Source organism: Aquila chrysaetos, chromosome 20, assembly GCF_900496995.4.
Source record: "Aquila chrysaetos chrysaetos chromosome 20, bAquChr1.4, whole genome shotgun sequence".
Classification (NCBI taxonomy): Eukaryota; Metazoa; Chordata; class Aves; order Accipitriformes; family Accipitridae; genus Aquila; species Aquila chrysaetos.
The window spans coordinates 10123055-10142812 of record NC_044023.1 but is presented as its reverse complement, the minus strand read 5'-3'; the positions used below and the strand labels follow the sequence as shown (position 1 = coordinate 10142812).

General features: G+C 38.8%; 1 protein-coding gene across 12 annotated transcripts in view; it reads left to right on the top strand.

The window, feature by feature from the left end:
• Window positions 1-19758, top strand: part of ERC2 (ELKS/RAB6-interacting/CAST family member 2) — a 534400-nt gene that overhangs the window by 70521 nt on the left and 444121 nt on the right. For 8 of the 12 annotated variants that reach the window (XR_003920743.2, XR_003920742.2, XR_003920749.2 and 5 more), the window contains 2 exons: window positions 9291-9314; window positions 9966-10382. Coding sequence is in view for 1 of the 12 variants with exons in the window: in XM_029996089.2 (XP_029851949.1) it covers window positions 9291-9314; window positions 9966-10382 (441 nt within the window). In the remaining 11 variants the exon portion in view is untranslated. The remainder of the gene's footprint in view (window positions 1-9290; window positions 9315-9965; window positions 10383-19758) is intronic. The other 4 variants (XR_003920751.2, XR_003920744.2, XR_003920750.2 and 1 more) reach the window with 1 other exon arrangement.

The window sequence follows — 19758 nt, the reverse complement described above, 5'->3', positions numbered from 1 at the left end:
AAGTGGACTACCGCAGATGAAGGCATCCAGTACCTGAGAGAATTAGCTGTGCTGAAAGTTCTCTACAGCAATCTAGACGATGAGGTCTCCAGAGATCCACAGGATGTCCTGTGCACGCTGGCCATGTGGAGGAAGGTGATTCAAAGTGCTCCAGCATCATATTCTAACAGCTTGGCAGCAATGTGTTGGCCGGATATGGATACACCAACTGTAGAGAGAGTGTCTTCTTGGCTCCAAAACTTTGAAGAAAATCTCTGTACCTCTTCATCCCTATGGGCCAGTGCCTTGGCTGTCAGGGGTGCCTCAAGAAATCAGTCCGCTCCTGCCTCAGTCAGAGGGAAAGGGAGGCCTAGGTGTATGCAGCATGGTACCCTCTGGTTCTTCCTGTGTGACCAGGGGGAGGACATGTGAAGAAGTGCAATGGTGAACCCACCTTTAAGCTGGAAATCTGTGTATGTGAACGGAGAGGGAAGACAGCTGTTAAGAAGGGGCCATCCAAGAAGGCTGTGAGCTTAGTTGCTGTAGAGACACAAGAAGGCAATCAGTGATCTTGCAGACAGAAGAACTGAGATCGCCTCCTTTGATCCTTTTGAGGGGACTTCTGGTCTGGCACTGCAAGGGTCAGACAGTGAATACTCTGACTAGGAATAGGAATAGAGAGTCCCTGCCTTTGGCCAGGAGGAGGAAAGGGGTGACTGGGTCTACTGGACTGTGTGGATTTGATGGCCTGGCACATCAGACCCACAGAAGTATAAGGTTTTGGTAGACACTGGTGCACAGTGTACACTGGTGCCATCAGGGTATAGGGGCACAAAACCCATCTGGATCTCTGGAGTGACACAGGGATGCCAAGCATTGTCTGTGTCAGCTGAGGGGAGCTTAACAGGGGACAAGTGGGAAAAGCACTCCATTGTGACCAGCTCAGAAGCACCTTGTATCCTTGGCATAGAATACCTCAGGAGAGGGTACTTCAAGGACCCAGAGGTGTAGCCACTGTGAACACAGAGAAGATCAAACAGGTATCTACCCTGCCTGGTCTCTCAGAAGATCCCTTTGTTGTGGGATTGCTGTGAGTTGAAGAACAGAAGGTGCCAGTTGCTACCAGGACAGGGCACTGGCGGAAATATTGCACAAACCGAGACCACTGGCTCCCATCCATGAGCTGATTCATCAACTGGAGAGCCAAGGAGTTATCAGCAAGACTCACTCACCTTTTAGTAGTCCTATATGGCCAGTGCAAAAGTCTGGTGGAGGGTGGAGGTTGGCAGTAGACTATCATGGCCTGAACATAGTGATGCCACCACTGAGTGCTGCTGTACCGGATATGTTAGAATTCCAGTACGAACTGGAGTCAAAGGCAGCCAAGTGGTGTGCTACAAATGACAGTGCCAATGCGTTTTTCTCAATTCCTTTGGCAGCAGAGTGCAGGGCACAGTTTGCTTTCATGTGGAGAGGTGTCCAATGCATCTGGAATTGACTGCCCCATGGCTGGAAGCACAGCCCTACCATTTGTCATAGACTAATCCAAACTGCAGTGGAAAAGGGTGATGCCCCTGCACATCTACAATACATCGATGACATAATTGTGTGGGGCAACAAGGCAGGAGAAGTGTTTGAAAAGGGAAAAAGAGTAATTCAGATTCTTCTGAAAGCTGGTTTCATCATCATAAAGAGCAAGGTCGAGGGACCTGCACAGGAGATTCGGTTCTTAGGAATAAAATGGCAGGATGGATGCTGTCATGTGCTTATGGATGTGGTCAACAAGGTAGCAACTATGTCTCTATCAGCTAACAAGAAGGTAACACAAGCTTTCCTAGGCCTTGTGGGATTCTGGAGGATCCATATTTCAGGTTATAGTCAGCTTGTGAGCCCTCTCTGTCGAGTAACCTGAAAGAACTATTTTGAGTGGGGCCTTGAGCAACAACAAGCCTTTGAGCATATCAAACAGGAAATAGCTTGTGTGGTAGCACTTGGGCCTGTCCAGACAGGACCAGCTGTGCAAAATGGACTCTACACTGCAGCTGGGGAGCATGGTCTCACCTGGAGCCTCTGGCACAAAACATCAGTAGAAACCCAAGGTAGACCATTAGGGTTTTGGAGCCGGTGACATTCGTTATTATGACATTTGTCTTCTGGAGCAACCACTGTGCGTACTGAAGCCCTACTCACTGGGAAGTGGCTGGACATGGCCTGATGAAAGGAAGTAGAGAATAAATCTTTTGTTTTCCTTTGCTTCCGTGTGCGGCCTTTGCTTTTGCTTTATTAAACTGACCTTATCTTGATCCATGAGGTTTTTTTCCACTTTCTTCCCCTGCGCCCCTGTCCTGCTGTGGAGGGGAGTGATAGAGCTGCTTGGTGGGCACCTGGTACCTAGCCAAGGTCAACCCACCACATATATGTATTAAGAAATTCAGATTTAAATGTACATGACAAGATTCCTTATTTAACTTGCAAAGCATGGTATTAAGGGCAAGCTTTATAGAATTTGACAAGGCACCAAATTTAAAAGTATAAGGAAAGAAAAACTAAGGAAACCCAGTAAACAATTGCATGTTTGTCCTTAACAATGTTGAGTTATAAATATTTGCAAGTCTAATGCTTATACTTGTTTCAGTACTATAACTAAAGTTAACATACAAATTGGTTTAGATGTAGTTCATAAGAAAGCTTTAAAGTAGTTTGTTACCTTTCAATGGTAGAGCTTCATACAGTGAAGAATGAAAATGGAGCAGTGCAGATTACAGAATAAATAATGAAACTTGATTTTAGAAAATGAGAGTATAGTCAATAGTATAATTTGCTGTTATACTTGTTCAGATGTATTCAGTTGTAGCTTTCTACAGTGTACAGTTACACAGTAGGATTTTTTTTTTCCACATCCTTCTGTATCATATATTTGCCACTGTCAAGAGACTAGACTGTATCAACTGAGCCAGCCCTGTAAAATCTATATTTGTGTCCCAAGACACAGGGCATTTTAGCACATTTTATTCCTTTCATTGCATGCACCATAGATATAACATGATCATGCAAGGCTGCTTATTATGGTGTCCCATACCATCAAGAAGTTAGCTGCAGAGACTGCTTAAAACAGTCATCCATAGTTTGAAGACTAAATTCAGAAAAATGCTGTGTTAGACCATGCCTTTTCAAAGGCTGTATTAGATCATAAATGACTGACAAAAGCCTTTGTCATTTTTATGTGCATTAATACAAGGAAAAAAAAGAAAGAGTATATTGAAATCTTCAGTTTAGCTTGATTTCCAGCTCCTCTGGAAGTCTTTGTCATGAATCCATCCTGATGTGGTCCTCTGTATTCCCATACTGTCAGCTGCCCGGTGTAAGTTCAGCCTCACCTCACTTCCCACTCTGCAGTATGTGGATGTCTGTTGCCTGGACCTGCTGTCTTTCCTGGACTCTGATTACTCCTTCTAAACTTGCAGGGTTTTGCTGTCAGTTGGTTTTCACTTTGTCAGATTGTTTGACCATCGCATTATATGGAGGTTCTGGCATTAAGACAGAGACTATTATCACAGTAGTTGTTACTTCTCGATTGTTGTAAAACCAGATAAGAGGGTCCCTGAGGACAAAGTTTTGTCCTTGTGTTTGGAGTGGGAAAGAAACAGGAGAATCAGGAGCTAAAAATGGAGCCTTGAGAGATAGGAACTAGAAGTCAATAAAAAGATAGTGGGGGGTGCGAGGGAGGATTGAGGCATTAGGTGGGGAAAAAAACACTCAAGTCCAATAAAGTAGCTATAGCTTTTTTTGGATAAAGCACCAAAATAACAAATCATCTTGGATGGCTACAGAAATACTACTGGATGATCTTGCCATCATCCCCTTTAGTCATAGTGCTGTACTGAATTATTTAGAGCAGAAACTATCAAAGAACATACTCAGAATCCTTCAGCAGCTCTGGTGCCCAAATTTGAGTGATTCCTATGTGAGGAACTGGCTTGTTAGATTATCACTACATGACAGAAAACTACTAGTAAATTGTATATGGATGGATGTATATTTTGTCAAGTATTGGAACAGGCTGCCCAGGGAAGTGGTTGCGTCACCATCCCTGGAGGTATTCAAAAAGCCCGTAGACAAGGCACTTCAGGACATGGTGTAGTGGGCATGGTTGATGGTTGGACTCGATGATCTTAAAGGTCTTTTCCAACCTAAATGATTCTATGATTCAATATCCATCACTTGATGATAGCATAAGACCACTTTCTTCAGGTTGGCTTTCCCAGTCAAGGCAGCCCCAGCTATAATTTCTGTCTTTCTTGATCTTACACAAGGTTTGTCACTTCCTGCCGTGTTAGTAGCAGGCAATTTTTTACACAACAGTAGGCTGGATTCTTCAACATGTTCTTTGTTTTGGTGCCAGGGTGATGGTGCAAAGTATGAGAAGCTGTGTAGGTTCTGTACCAACTTCTGTAGGTTGACAAACAATTCTAAATCAGCGAGTCTCCTTCTGATTTCCTTTTCCTCCACTGTTCACTGTATATCTAAGGCTTTGGGATGCTCTGAAAGTACTTATATGCTCTGGCCCAAGGCATACTGTGGCAGGACAGTTGTCTACAGGCAATTCCTTTGGGAATAGCTAGTTGGCACAGACCAGAGGAACTTCCTTGGGTAGAATGTGAATTGGAATCCAGAGAGGGCCATTAATTCATCTTCCTTTCATAGTATTGTTTCAATTTATGGGGGCAAATTTTGAAAACCTGCACTATGGTTAATTCAGAGAAGGATTAATGGAAACTCTTGTGCAGTTCCATGGATTGCCTCTTGGAACTGGGCTATAGAGAAGGAATGAAAAAGTTCCAACAAAACTATTTATCTATTACCAAGAAATTGGTATGGAAATATTTCTGGTCAACTGTTTTTTTTTTTTTTTTTAATAGAAATTATGAAATGTATGATAGATCTTGCTTTTTTTTTTTTTTAAAATCCCATAAAGTTCTATGTCTGTGTGATGACAGCAGTGTGACAGATATTCACAGCACTCCTACATTCCTCCCCCACTGCAATTAATTATACAATTTCTTTCCACCCTCACAACATTTGTTCTTTCCTTTTCTTAGCTAGCTGCAGATACAAAAATCTGTGCCACCACAAGTCTAAATCTAGTCCATCATGTTCAAAGAGAGTTCTAAGTCTTGAAGGTGTACAAAAATGGATTCTTTTACGTCAAAGTAGCAGTAGCCTGCTACAGCTGAGGCTGTTAGTTTTAACATAAATACTGAGAAGCAGCCACAACTACTGTTGTGTTTAATGACAAACACGGTTATGGGTAGAACCTAAGAATTGCATACATAGGTTGCTGTGGGACAGAAAAGGAAGTTGCCTGTTCTATCTTAACCAGAATTGATGTTTGAGTTCTGATTTCTAATTATTTGTGTGTTGATCCAACAGTTTTGGCTTTTACAGCTTCCATTCAGAAGGGTTGTATGTTAGCAACTTGTACGTTAAGTTTGCTTTTATTTTTCTTACATCATTTAAAATATTTTAGAAATTAGTTTCCCTTTGCTTAGCTGAATTCTTATGGATGTAGAGTCATTTAGTGTACAGAGACTGCTGTAAATAGCTTTTAGCATCAAGTAATAAATATTGTCTAATTTAACATTAGGAGGGTGTATCTTAAATCATTATTCAGATCAGAGAAAACAATTCTTTTCTTTGGACTATTTCTAGACTACTAGTAGTTGCTGAATATTGCTGTTGCTTAGTAGTGAAATAATTTTGGAATGCAGAGGATTTAGTTTACTGTGCTTATGCAAAGTAAATTTTATGTGTGTTCAGTCAGTCATTCTTTTGAAGAATATATAGATATGAGCTTCATTCTTCAAATAAATGCCCTGCGACTGAAACTCTGGCTGATAGCTGATGTGGACACCAACTTGAAAATTAACTAGAAGGGAAATTTCTTTGTATAATGTTGAGTGAAATTTTGTTTGATCAAAAGGAAGCATGTCACTTAGAAAAATTCTAACTCCATTTAAAAAAAAAAAGACTACTTAAAATTAAAAATAGCATGAAAAAGTTTAAAAGACTTCTAGTTTGAAAAACAAAAAAGAAAATATTTCTTGAATTCTTTTGAGATTTTGAGAGGTGCTGTTTGCAAAGCTTGATGCAAAGTTATGAACAGTTTAAATAGTTACAAATCTATTTTTCCATAATTATTAATCTGAAAATTTTCAATAAGCTCTAACCAAGGCTTCCTTCCATAGCAGGAATCATAGAATCATAGAATAGTTTGGGTTGGAAGGGACCTTTAAAGGTCAGCTAGTCCAAGCCCCCTGCAATGAGCAGGGTCATCTTCAACTATATCAGGTTGCTCAGAGCCCCGTCCAGCCTGACCTGGAAAGTTTGCAGGGATGGGGCATCTGCCACCTCTCTGGGCAACCTGTTCGAGTGTTTCACCACCCTCGTTGTAAAAAATGTCTTCTTTATATCTAATCTAAATCTACCTTCTTTTATGTAAAACCATTACCCCATGTCCTATCACAACAGGCCCTGTTAAGAAGTTTGTCCCCATCTTTCTTATAAGCCGCCTTTAAGCACCGAAGGCTGCAATAAGGTCTCCGAGGAGCCTTTTCTTCTCCAGGCTGAATAAGCCCAACTCTTTCAGCCTGTCTTCACAGGAGAGGTGTTCCAGCCCTCTGATCATTTTTGTGGCCCTCCTCTGGAACTGCTCCAACAGGTCCATGTCTTTCCTGTGCTGAGGGCTCTAGAGCTGGATGCAGTACTCCAGGTAGGACCTCATGAGAGTGGAGTAGAGGGGCAAGAATCACCACCCTCAACCTGCTGGTCACTCTTCTTTTGATGCAGCCTGGGATATGGCTGGCTTTCTGGGCTGCGAGCGCACATTGTCAGCTCATGTCCAGCTTTTCATCTACCAGAAAAACAAGTAAAGATGTGTCAGATAGGTCAGTTATATAATTCCAAGTGCAAAGTCATAAAAAAATGAAGCTGTTTCCCTAAATTATAAGATTGAATGAAAACTTTTATATAAATTTTATTCTTTATTTGATTGTGGTCGTTTTAATTTTTGTCACATTAGCAAAACTCTCATGGTTTCCTTTGAAGCCTTTGAATAAAAATGTATTTTTGTAAATGGAAGCTGTAAGTCTCATGCACACTTGCTTTCTGTCAGAAGCTGGGATTTAAATGCTATCCCTCCCACCCCCAACCAGTAACAACAACAAAACCTGAACAGAAAAAACCCTGTTCCTTGAGCTTCAAGATAGAAACTTGTATTATGAGTTCTTAAATACTTAAAAAAAACAAACCAAACCAAAACAAAACCCTTACCAGTCATGCCACTGAAACAAACTATTGAGTGCAATTTTAAAGTAGCTTGCATCATCATCAACTAAACTAAAATGTTCTCAAAGATGAGAATGGAGATATTCCAATGTATTCTTTGAGGTGTCTGTCACATTTTTTTCTGAGAATTTACTTTTTGAAAAAGTGAAATGTTACTTTCACCTACTGCCTTGCCTTTTCCATCTCAGTAGTCATATATTGAAGAATGTAATGTAATATGAAGGTGGTTTCTGGTTTTCTTTTTCCTTTTCTTTTTAATACTCTTAAACTAGGATTTCATCCATATTTATGCTCTAATGACAGTGAAGAAAAATAATATTTTCTTGTATAAAGGAAACTTGCAATCTATTTAGTAAAAACTAAATTATTTTTAATTCAGTATTTTCAAGTATCTATTCTCCTTTAACTTTCAGTGTTACAAAGCTAAAAAGGATTAGAAAATACTGTAAGTCTGTATTCTCTAATGCAAGATGTCATTTAGTTTGGAATCATTGCAAAACTACTGCATTGGCTGGTTAAGGTAATCTACAAAAATTATGTTCCTATGACTTAACATAGTGAAAAAGCATTTAAAAAGAAATGGTTTTGATTCTGTTTACTTTGCAGCATCTGCTCCTCTTTGGCATTGCCTTCCCAGATCTTTAATTCACTCATTCATGATAATTATTGAATATAACTTCTATACTACTTGAAAATGTGATTCGGATTTATGCACTGAATTTCTGTGCTAAAACTGTCAGTCTTGGAGTCATAAACACTCAGTATATTAGTAGATTTAAGTGGGAAAATTGCTACATCTAGAGGAGTTTTAAGTTTATTGGGAGCTTTTAAGTTTATATAAATAATTAAAAAGATTATGAGATAAAGAAAAGCTAAGAATTACCATTAAATAAAAGCAGGGCTGTAAATGAGTAGCCTACATTTGTATGCTCTTAACTGAGTGTGTGCCTAATAAGATGCAAATATTAAGAGAATTAAGATTTGGACATTGATTAAAACAGTGCTATTAATTAATGATAGAACAGATTCAAGGTGTTTAACTACAGAATTCTACCACTGGTAATACTTCTTTCCATTTGAAATAACTGATAAAAGATGTGATTTCAAAAGTTATTTTCTTAAGGTTTTGCATTTTTCATTTAGTTTAAATTATTGTTACAAACTGACAGCTTTAGATGTAATTGTGCTAAACATGATGGTAGTATCAAATGAAATAACGTTTTGTTGTTTGTTTGGGTTTTTTTGTGTGTGTTTGTTTTTTTGTTTTGTTTTTAGAATGTGGAGTTGCAGAATATCCATTAATGCAAAAAAACTCTGGTGCCATGCATTTAAGTCCCCTAATTTCTGCAATCAAATATCTTCTGGTCCAGACTGTGCGACTATTCAGGAATTCATATTTCTATAAATACAGTATGCTGTGTAGGCAGTGAATAGAGAGGAAAAATAAGAAGAAAAACAAATAGATAAAAATACAAACCGAAATGAACATCATAAACCATAGTATTTTAGGATAATTACCTATGTTCCAACCTTAACATGGGCAAAACCCTTTTTGATTTTGATTTGTGTTGAATAAGGAGTGCAAGATTTACTTCTTGAACAGAGAAAGATCCCTGTACTCGGATGTAGTACAAATATTTTAGGACAAGTTATTGTGTTTTGAAAAACCTTAAAGTGTAAAAGAACAGTAAGATAGAATAGGAATGTTATTATTCATTGTGGGATTGATTATTTCTAATACATTTTTCTTTGTCACATCTATTGAGTAAAGTCTGTCTATAGTTTAGGTTTATATATCTGAGTACTGTGAAGTTGTTGGTGCCTTTCTGTATAACTCAAAAAATTATTTTTTTCAGTTGAAGGTACTTTTTGTTGAATTCAGTTCTTTCTGTTGAATCTCCTTTGCTTGCATCTGACCTTTATTTATGTTGATTTTGCTTCATTTTTTCATTTACCATGCTGTTCAGTTTTTGGATGCCAGGAGAACAAAGGTTTGTCCACTATTTGCAGTCAATTTATTTTTCAAAATTCAGTATTGCTTATTGTGGTTTTTTGTTTGCTTGTTAGAGATACAGTAATCCTGTTTACTAAACATGTTCATAGCTTTAGTTGCCAAAAGAAAAAACCAACCAGCCCCAACTCAGCCCCTCTCCATAGCCCCCTTCAATTGTAGTGAGTGCTTTGATGGACTTTATAAACAACAGTATTGTTGAGCACCATGAAGGACAGAATTACCTTTAGTCTATGAAGTAATTTAGAAAACATGGAATACTGAGTCTTTCAGCTTTGTAGGTACATATTGACTGTACTAATGGATGTGTCACCGCCTAGTGTTTGGGTTTGTTGGTTTGCCTTTCTTTGCCATTTATTTTATCTGTAGCTGACACTATTTTGTGTGTGTGTTTATTGTCTTTTTTTTTTCTAGAAGCACTTGAAAGATATCATTACAAATATTGTCCCATGCATTTGCTATTTTATGAGGTCATTTGGTATACTTTCATCATTGACTCTAATGATTTTTTGTAACAGCATACAACAAAAGTTTAATCCAAGACTAATCCTACATTCAGATTCTAAATTGTGGGTTTTTTTGTTGTTTTTGTTTTGTTTTGGTTTTTTTTAATTTCTTTTCTGTATTGCAGCATCTGCAAATGACAATCCAGGCACTTCAAGATGAGCTTAGAACCCAGAGAGACCTTAACCATCTTCTCCAGCAAGAAAGTGGTAACCGAGGGGCTGAGCATTTTACCATTGAGCTCACAGAGGAGAATTTTCGAAGACTTCAAGCAGAACATGATAGACAAGCTAAAGAGCTCTTCCTGTTGAGAAAAACACTAGAAGAAATGGAGCTTAGGATTGAAACACAAAAGCAAACGTTAAATGCCAGAGATGAATCAATAAAAAAGCTTCTGGAAATGTTGCAAAGTAAAGGTTTACCATCTAAAGGAATGGAAGATGACAACGAGCGAACCCGAAGGATGGCAGAGGCTGAATCTCAGGTTAATCATTTAGAAGTGATTTTAGATCAGAAGGAGAAGGAAAACATGCATCTTAGAGAGGTAACGAAAAACTCATTTATTTGTTTAAAAGACATTGTCAATGTACTCACAGTTTTAGAAATATACTTTAGAGTATCTAAGTGTTTTCTTTTTCTGCTCTCATTTTTTCATAAAAAAGATAACATGCATTTGTTTCATATCTGTAATAAATACATAACAGGACTATATGACATTTGAAAGCAAGTATAAGAAATTATGGAAGAAAAGTAATTGTATTGGGGCTTATCAACTCTGACATTGTTGCTTTACGTAGTTTCTGTATTCCTTGTATTTTGACAAACTGGTGTTTGGCAAATGAAGACCAGAACTACTGAAGAGGGAAGTAGTACCTTCTGCTGCTATGAACTAGTCATGAGTGCATGTTACTGTTGTGTTTGATTTTATACACCTTGTGTTTGAAATGAGTGTTTTAAAATGTTTTGCCTTCCATTTAAACAAAGGCTTCTGCCTATGTGCATTTCTAATGTATTGTCACGTGTGGTACCCCAACTCTTTAAGTAAATATATCACATAATGTTGCCACATTAAAACACTGGGGTGTTGGCTGTGCTGTACTTTGAGAGATCCTTAATTTGATCCCAAGCCCACCCGCGCCAGCTGTCCACATCACTTGTTAATGCATTTTGGGGACTGGATTTGGGGTGATTGGATTACTACAGTTGAAAGAAAATCTGGCCTGGTGTCAAGCCCATCTGCCCCTCTACATCCCAGCAGCCCATCAGCATTATCAAGTGACTACTGTCAGGCAAACAAGACAGTGTGAGTCTTCCTCAGAAAGACCCTGTTGCTTTCTGTTAAGAAGGGTGAAAATTGGTGGAAGATTGTGTACAAGCTAGCCACAGTAAGGGAAATTGGGACAAATGGGTCTGTTTCCTTAGAAACTCAGCAACAATGTAGTCTGATTGAACTTCCAGTTTAGTAGAAACACCAGTTTGCCTGACAGATCAAGGTATGAATAAAATTAGTACAAGAGCATAGAAAACTATTATTGGCTCTTGCATATCATTAAGCATATGAATGCTAGAGATTAAGAACAGCTATTTACATCTACAGAATGTTGTTAAAATATTTTCTTTCCTATGGACAAATTCTTTCGTATTTAGCTTATGGCTACTTTGGGGGTGTGTGTGGTTGGTTTTTTGTGGGTTTTTTTTTTTTTTTTTTTTTTTTTGTCTTCTCTAACCTAGAATATGTATTGAGAACTTGGTGGTATCTGGGGCCCATCTGAAGCTTAGAAAGTGGAAAATTTGCAAGGCACGATGAGACATTTCAGTAAAATTTTCTTGTGAAGGTGTGGATTCTGAATCTTTTCACAGGCAGAATTTTATTAAAAAGTGATGCCACCCATTAATGAAGTCTGAAAGTCAGTGGATCCTGGAAGGAATTGTATAAGGAATTAATAATACTGAGTTTGTGATGAGGGAGGACTGTGGGAGAAGTTCTATAAACTAGCAAACAAGTTTCTGGATTTAGATCTGCTATTCTCAGAGTAGTACATACACTCTGTTTCAAGGATGGATGATTTGCTATTTAATATTTGTTTGTTATGTGACTGTATTTCACCTGTTGCACCAGTATCGCTTAAGTTTGTGAATCCTAATTTGGGTATGTATTGGACATGAATAAATTTACAGTGGAAATTTAAAGAAGGTTTCTAATTAGCATAGTAGTCGAGTAGTGAGAGAAATAGAATTAAACAGAGCTTGAAAAGTAGATAAAATGTAAGCTTCCAAGTGAAGTCCTTGGGCATCCACTTTATTGATTAGTCCAAGGAATGCTAAAAGGAGATCATATTGCTACTTACAGACTGTGCATGTTTCTGCTATATTTACACTGAATTATTTTTATGTTTCAGAGTTCCCCAGGGTTATGCTCGGGGGCCAGGAAAAAAATTATTTCTCCCTCAATTTATATGAGGTTATAGAGGTTGTCTTTTGTCTGGAGTACTGCAAGTATAGAATGGGTTTTACTGGAATTTCTGCTTATGACATGCTGATATGCCTTGGTAACTGGTCAGGGTTTAAAAACTTAATAGATTTTGCTGTCTGGAATATGTCCCTGTCAGATTGGCAGGAACTATCTAGTGATTTGGAGATTTTTGCTAACAATTTCCTTGCTATTATAAGAATTCAAGGCTTTGGGTGAAGTCCGTCTCTCCAGCTTTCTTCCTGTTGCACATGATATTTATGGGTTTTGAGTTTGTTGTTGTTGTTGTTGTAGGGAGCTCTGGAATTAGGATGTGTAGGGTGTATGAACTCTTTAGAAACTATATGTTTAGTAGATGCCTGCTTGTTTTTCTAGGTATCTGGATTTGATTGTTCAAGTGGGCTCTTAAAAATTGTTCTAAGGTTCAAATTTTTTCTTTTGCTGTATTGTTATGGGAAGTTGTCTGCATGCTTTGAGGGAATATCAGATATTCTCTATAATTTTATCTATTTGTTAAAAGTCTGAATGGATCAACATTTGATCTTCATTTGTAGCTTGGTAAGTCCTTGTTATTCTGCAGTGCTCATTTGAATTGCTGTCAGTGTGTGTAGTCTTCATCCTGCACCATACAGTTTTCCAGCGTGATAAAACAGGAATTACTGTGTAGAATCTTCTGGAGTGGTCTTGTCAGTGGATTGATATTTTTATAGCGTTTGTAAGTTTTCATCCTAACTGTGTAAATGACCTTTCAGAGTTACTGGATTTTTTTCTTTTCCCCTGAGAATGCTTTAAAAGTAAACTGGAACTTGGATACATTTTTAATTAATTCCATTCATGAATTATTTAGCATTCACACAAATTGTGTTAATCTTTCTGTACCTTTAACAAAATATTTGTCACTTTAGAACTTCACCTAAAATATTCTGCTTTCTGTATTTTTACAGGTTGGAGTATAGAGCTCGTGTTGAGTGTATTTCTGAGAAACTAGTATACTGTCATGTGTAACATGCTGTTTGATCAAATCCTGAACACTTGTTTCTGTTTAATTAGTTTTGCTATTTGACTTTCTGCCTCTGCACTTGAAACAGGTTAAGGAAGATAAACTTCTTTGTAGCAGCAAATTAAGTTATTCAACGAACAGAGTTTTCTAGTGTGTCAATTTACCCTTACAGTGATAGATTCTGCTGTAGTCTCCATCAGAAAGAGTGCTATCTGTGGAAAAAAAAAGCTTAACATGGTGGAAATGAGGTTGAATGTGGAAAAAATAACTGAAGACTACTGAGTTTCTACAGCCTCAATGCTACATTAAAAAACAATATATAGATCAACTTCTCATAAGCTATGCTATTGGTATTTAGTTTAAAAATACTTTCAATATGAAGTTTTAAAGTTTTTGAAATCTAATTGTGTACCATCCTGTTACCTTTTAAATCCTAGCTGGAGGAAGGCCAAGTCTTACATATATTTTGCTGAGCTTTTGAGCATGTTTTCCGCTAATGCAACCACATCTTTCTCCCTTATGCTGTTCATTTCTTAGTTCTTTAAAATAGTGCCAAAGCTGGAATCTGTCTTCTCTCTTATTCATTCACAGTCTTTTAGATCTCTCAACATGGTGGAGTAGAAAGCTAATGCATGAGAAGCAGAAGAAATTGATTTTGTTATTAATAATCACTGGTGGGTGGAATTTGACCAAACCAGAGAATTAAAATAACATGCTGTGAGAGAAACTGAAGCAACTGGTCGTGACAATTAAGGACACCCTCTTCTACACACTCAAGTCTCCAATGGCTGTCAATTTTATCTCCTTGACCTGCACTCCCCTGAGCACTGATCATACTAGGAATTGGATAGTAAGGGATATGTATGTTCTTTGTTATTCCAGAGCTGTTTCTGTCTAGCTAGTAATTTTTTCAAAGTTTACTTAACTAGGTAGAGAGAAATAACTTTACTTGTTATCCTTCAGTTTCTACCACTTTGTCAATTATGAAATGTTTTTCATATTCATTTTCTTCCCATTTCACATAAGCATGCACGTTTCCAGAAACCAATATCCTGCTGTTTTGATTCAAAATAATTTGCCAAATATCCAAGAATCATGTAAAAATTTCTTTAAGTCATTGATTGTTTCTTTTTTTTCCTGTGAATAGCTGTAGCAGAATTTCATAATATAGCTGCCTTCAAAGATCTGGAATGTCTCCATGCCTTAGATTATATTTCTTAAAGAAGGTACATGGAAGAGACATACAAATAGTTAGTGTACCAGAAGCGTAGGAATAACTCCAGAAAATGAAACAACCCATTTTTTTTCCTTTATTTTCATATTAGCAGATTCAGACTGACTTTGGTATTTAACTACCTGGCCCTCAAAGACTGTACTTTTCTGTAGTGTGCAGTGTACTGCATCTTTAAACTTTGTTTCACAGAGGCAAACTTGTGATGACAGGTTTGCTCAAGTTTTGTGTTTGAAGGTCTTAGGTATGGTAAATTTGAGGCTTATTATACAGGAGGAGGAGGACACTTCAGCTGAAGTTGGAATCCTGCTCTTTTACAGGAATAGCAAAGAATGTCAGTGTTGGTAAGGTTCATTAAAATGTTGGGAAATTATCTATGGAAAAAATGGGATTAGATTTCTTTCCATGTATTAGGGAATTTAAAATCTAGGCAATAAGCTTTCACAAGGATAGCTAGATTCCCAGCTTTGCAATAGTTATAACAAAAGTTTCCTTAGCTGCTGATTCACAAAGCAAGAAAGAACAAATAAAACTCTGACTGAATAGCAAAAAGTGTGAGCATGTGTTTCTGCTTCAGTTTTGGAGATTCAGCCTATTGAGGAGAGAATGTTGAGCTCTTTTCCATGGTTTTCTGAGAACTTCGGCCCAGTTTGCACTCAGTTTTCCATCACTGAGTTAGACTGAATCCTATGTCTGACTAACCTCACTGAAATATTTTTGTTAATGTTTTTCAAAGGTGGCTGAATTTTATTGATATTTTCTGAGACAAAATGATATGGTGTTTGCTTTGATAAGGAAATGTATCCTGTATGGAACAAAGTGGTCTTTGCAAATACACTCATGTTAAGAAAAGGGACATTCTTGGGCCAGGTAGTCTCCCTGTAAGTATGTTAATGGTTGAAAATCTGTCTTGCAGCCATAATGTCATACCATGGCATTCTTCATGTTCAGAATTAAATATCATGAAGATCACTAAATATACATTCCTGTCAGAAAACACAAGATGCCTGCCTTAAAGTTCTTAAACTGGTTATCACATGTCTCTTCTAGAATTTTAAATAAACATTTTTTTCTCTATAACTTTGGGAGAACTGTAGGTAATATGGAGATTTTATCATGTGGAAATCTAGCACAGATGTTTGGTATTACTTTTTTTAAACATAGTGACCACACATTATTTACCCTAAGTACCATTAAGTATTTTTTTATTATTGCTATTAAAAACTTGCCTTGGGCAAAGTCCCACTAAATCTCTAGTAAAGTCAAATGTTAAAATTCCAGCAAGTATTTTATTATATATACATACATATATATTACACACGCCCTCTTTATATAACATACAATTTCACTAAAACAGAATCTGAGATCATGTAGGATTTTATATGTACATTTTAACTCTTATCTTGCATGTATTCTTAAAATAATGTTGTTGCACATGGTTTAAAGCTACAGCTTTTTTATATTTAGTAGAAAGAAGAACAACACAGCTTCTTTATTATAATTTAAAGTGTACTTTTAAAACTTTCAAGGGTTTTTTAAACCTTGCTCTATCTTTGAACTCAGCTTGGTCAAATAATGAAGGCTGCTGATAGGATTTGAACTGCCATCATGAATTAGTTATTGCATGTTTTTAAAGTTATTAATGGAGCAAAGTTCCTTCTTCCACTGTGAATAGAACAGATGCCTTGCAGACTTTTGGTGTTTACTGTAAATGTCTTATGCTGGAGCCAGTAGTAATTTACTAAGGAAATGCTTTATCAACACCAAACATTTCTTCCCTGAAGTTAGTTATATAGATTAACAACCATTCTAGAATGAACCTCTTTATTAGGTTCATTAGTGCCTCTTTCCTTTTATTTCTCCTGCCTCAGCTCAAAATATTAATCTAATCAGTTGCTATAAAGACAATTACTTTGTATCAAAACATCAATGGTAAAATGTGTTTTTAAGGTGACCCCTTAAGCATACAGAAGGACTTTGCAATGTTGGCAGTCACTCCAGACATGAGAAAGTAGACAGAACCTGATTATGCTCTAGAGAACAGTTATTACTTCTAACATAGCCCATTCAGATTTTGTTATGCCCCATGATGTTCAGGATTAAAGGGAAGGCAGGGACAGGTGACATTATAGTGGGGTTCTGCTACATGCCACCTGACCAGGAAGACCGAGCAGATGAGACCCTCTATAGACAGATACGAGCAGCCTCACATTCACAAGCCCTGGTCCTCATGGGGGACTTCAGCCTGATATCTGTTGGAGGGACAGCACAGCAGGGCATAAGCAGTCCAGGAGGTTCCTGGAATGCATCGATGATAACTTCCTTCTCCAAGTGATAGAGGAGCCAAAGAGCAGAGGTGCTATGCCAGACTTTGTTCTTACCAACAAGAAGGGGCCGATAGGGAATCTGAAGCTCAAGGGCAGCCTTGGCTGCAGTGACCATGAAATGGTGGAGGTCAAGATCCTTAGGGCAGCGAGGAGAGTGCACCGCAAGCTCGCTACCATGAACTTCAGGAGAGCAGACTTTGACCTCTTCAGGGATCTGCTTGGCAGAGTACCATGGGATAAAGACCTGGAGGGAAGAGAGACCCAGGAAAGCTGGTTAATATTCAAGGATCACCTCTTCCAAGCTCAGGAGCAATGCATCCCAGTGAAAAGGAAATCAGGTAAAAAGGCCAGGAGGTCTGCATGGATGAACAAGGAGCTCCTGGACAAACTCCAGCACAAAAAGGAAGCCTACAGAGGGTGGAAGCAAGGACAGGTAGCCTGGGAGGAATACAGAGAAATTGTCCGAGCAGCCAGGGATCAGGTTAGGAAAGCTAAAGCCCTGATAGAATTAAATCTGGCCAGGGATGTCAAGGGCAACAAGAAAAGCTTATATGTCGGTGATAAAAGGAAGACTAGGGAAAATGTGGGCCTTTTCCGGAAGGAAACGGGAGACCTGGTTACCTAGGATATGGAGAAGGCTGAGGTACTCAACAACTTTTTTGCCTCAGTCTTCACCAGCGAGTGCTCCAGCCACACCACCCAAGTCACAGAAGGCAAAGGCAGGGACTGGGAGAATGAATAACCATCCACAGTAGGAGAAGATCAGGTTCAAGACCATCTAAGGAACCTGAAGGTGCACAAGTCCATAGGACCTGATGAAATGCACCTGTGAGGCCTGAGGGAACTGGTGGACGAAGTAGCTAAGCCACTCTCCATCATATTTGAGAAGTCGTGGCAGTCTGGAAAAGGAGAAAGATAACCCCCATTTTTAAAAGGGAAAAAAGGAAGACCCAGGGAACTACAGGCCAGTCAGTCTCACCTCTGTGCCCAGCAAGGTAATGGAGCAGATCCTCCTGGAAACTATGCTAAGGCACGTGGAAAATGAGGTGATTGGTGACAGCCAACATGGCTTCACTAAGGGCAAATCATGCCTGACAAATTTGGTGGCCTTCTACGACAGGGTTACAGCATTGGTGGGCAAGGAAAGAGCAATGGATGTCATCTACCTGGGCTTGTGCAAAGCATTTGACACTGTCCCACGTGATATCCTTTTCTCTAAATTGGAGAGACATGGATTTGACAGATGCAGTACTTGGTGGATAAGGAACTGGCAGGATGGTAGCACTCAAAGAGTTGTGGTCAATGGCTTGTCCGAATTGAGACCAGTGACGAGTTCCTCAGGGCTTAGTATTGGAACTGGCGCTGTTGAACATCTTTGTCAGCGACGTGGACGATGGGATTGAGTGCACCTTCAGCAAGTTTGCTGATGACACCAAGCTGTGTGGTGGGGTCGACACACTGGAGGGAAGGGATGCCATCCAGAGGGACCCTGACAGACTTGAGAGGTGGACCTGTGCGAACCTCATGAAGTTCAAGGCCAAGTGCTGAGGTCCTGCACGTGGGTCAGGACAATCCCAAGCACAAATACAGGTTGGGTGGAGAATGGATTGAGACCAGCCCTGAGAAGGACTCGATGAGAAGCTCAACATGACCTGGCAATGTGCGCTTGCAGCCCAGAAAGCCAACCGCATCCTGGGCTGCATCAAAAGCAGCATGACTAGCAGGTTGAGGGAGGTGATTCTCCCCCTCTACTCTGCTCTTGTGAGACCCCACTTGGAGTAGTGCATCCAGCTCTAGAGCCCCCAACATAAGAAGGACATGGACCTGCTCAAGTGAGTCCAGAGTTGGGCCACAAAGATGATCAGAGGGCTGGAGCACTTCCCCTGTGAAGACAGACTGAGACGGTTGAGGTTGTTTAGCCTGGAGAGGAGAAGGCTCTGGGCAGACCTTATGGCAGCCTTCCAGTACCTAAAGGGGGCCTACAAGAAGGCCAGAGGGACTTTTTACAAGAGCATGTAGTGATAGGACAAGGAGTAATGGCTTTAAACTGAAAGAGGGTAGATTTAGATTAGATGTGAGGAAGAAGTTCTTCCCTGTGAGGGTGGTGAGGCACTGGAACAGGTTGCCTGGAGAGGTTGTGGATGCCCCATCCCAGGGGCAGGGGGGTTGGAAGTAGATCTTTAAGGTCCCTTCCAACCCAAACCATTCTATGATATTCTTGCCAGGGTGCTTGGTTGCAAAGGTTTTTATAAGTCTACGTGGAGGATTAGAAAGCTTAGTTCATTTGGAAATCAGTTTCTTTAAAGATAGAATTGCTCTCCATGACACCATCACCAGTAGTTTGGAATCCAGAATATGAGAAAACTGTCAGTTTCTAACTGACATGTCTTAGAGTAGCAACTAAAGAAATTATTTAAGAGAGAGGAAAAATCAGATTCATGAATAAGCTGGATTTTTCTATATCTTTCAATATGTGGAAGGTGAGAAGTATTGATCCTGCCAGCATTCCTGGAAAGTGCATCCTTTAGAAAGAAGTAATCTGGGGACTGTCTTGAATTGCTGTAAAACTAGTATTGTCCCCAGATGTGCAAATACTATCTTAGCAGGGCTGTTTGCTCAGTTCACACTTATATGACTTTCAAGCTGCATGTAAACATTTTAGAGACTAGCCAATAATGAAACAGAGAAAAATGATCAATTTTGGTTTATCTCAGGTTTTGTTTCCTTTCATCTTCTCTCTATTATCTTTTAAAATCTCTGTTCTGTAAACATGCTGCTACTCACCTCTGTGGCAATAACTTCATTACTCTATAATGTAATGAATTTTCTCTAGCTTCGTCTTCTTGTCCTTGTTCATATGAATGACAATAGCTTATGTATGTGACTCATAGC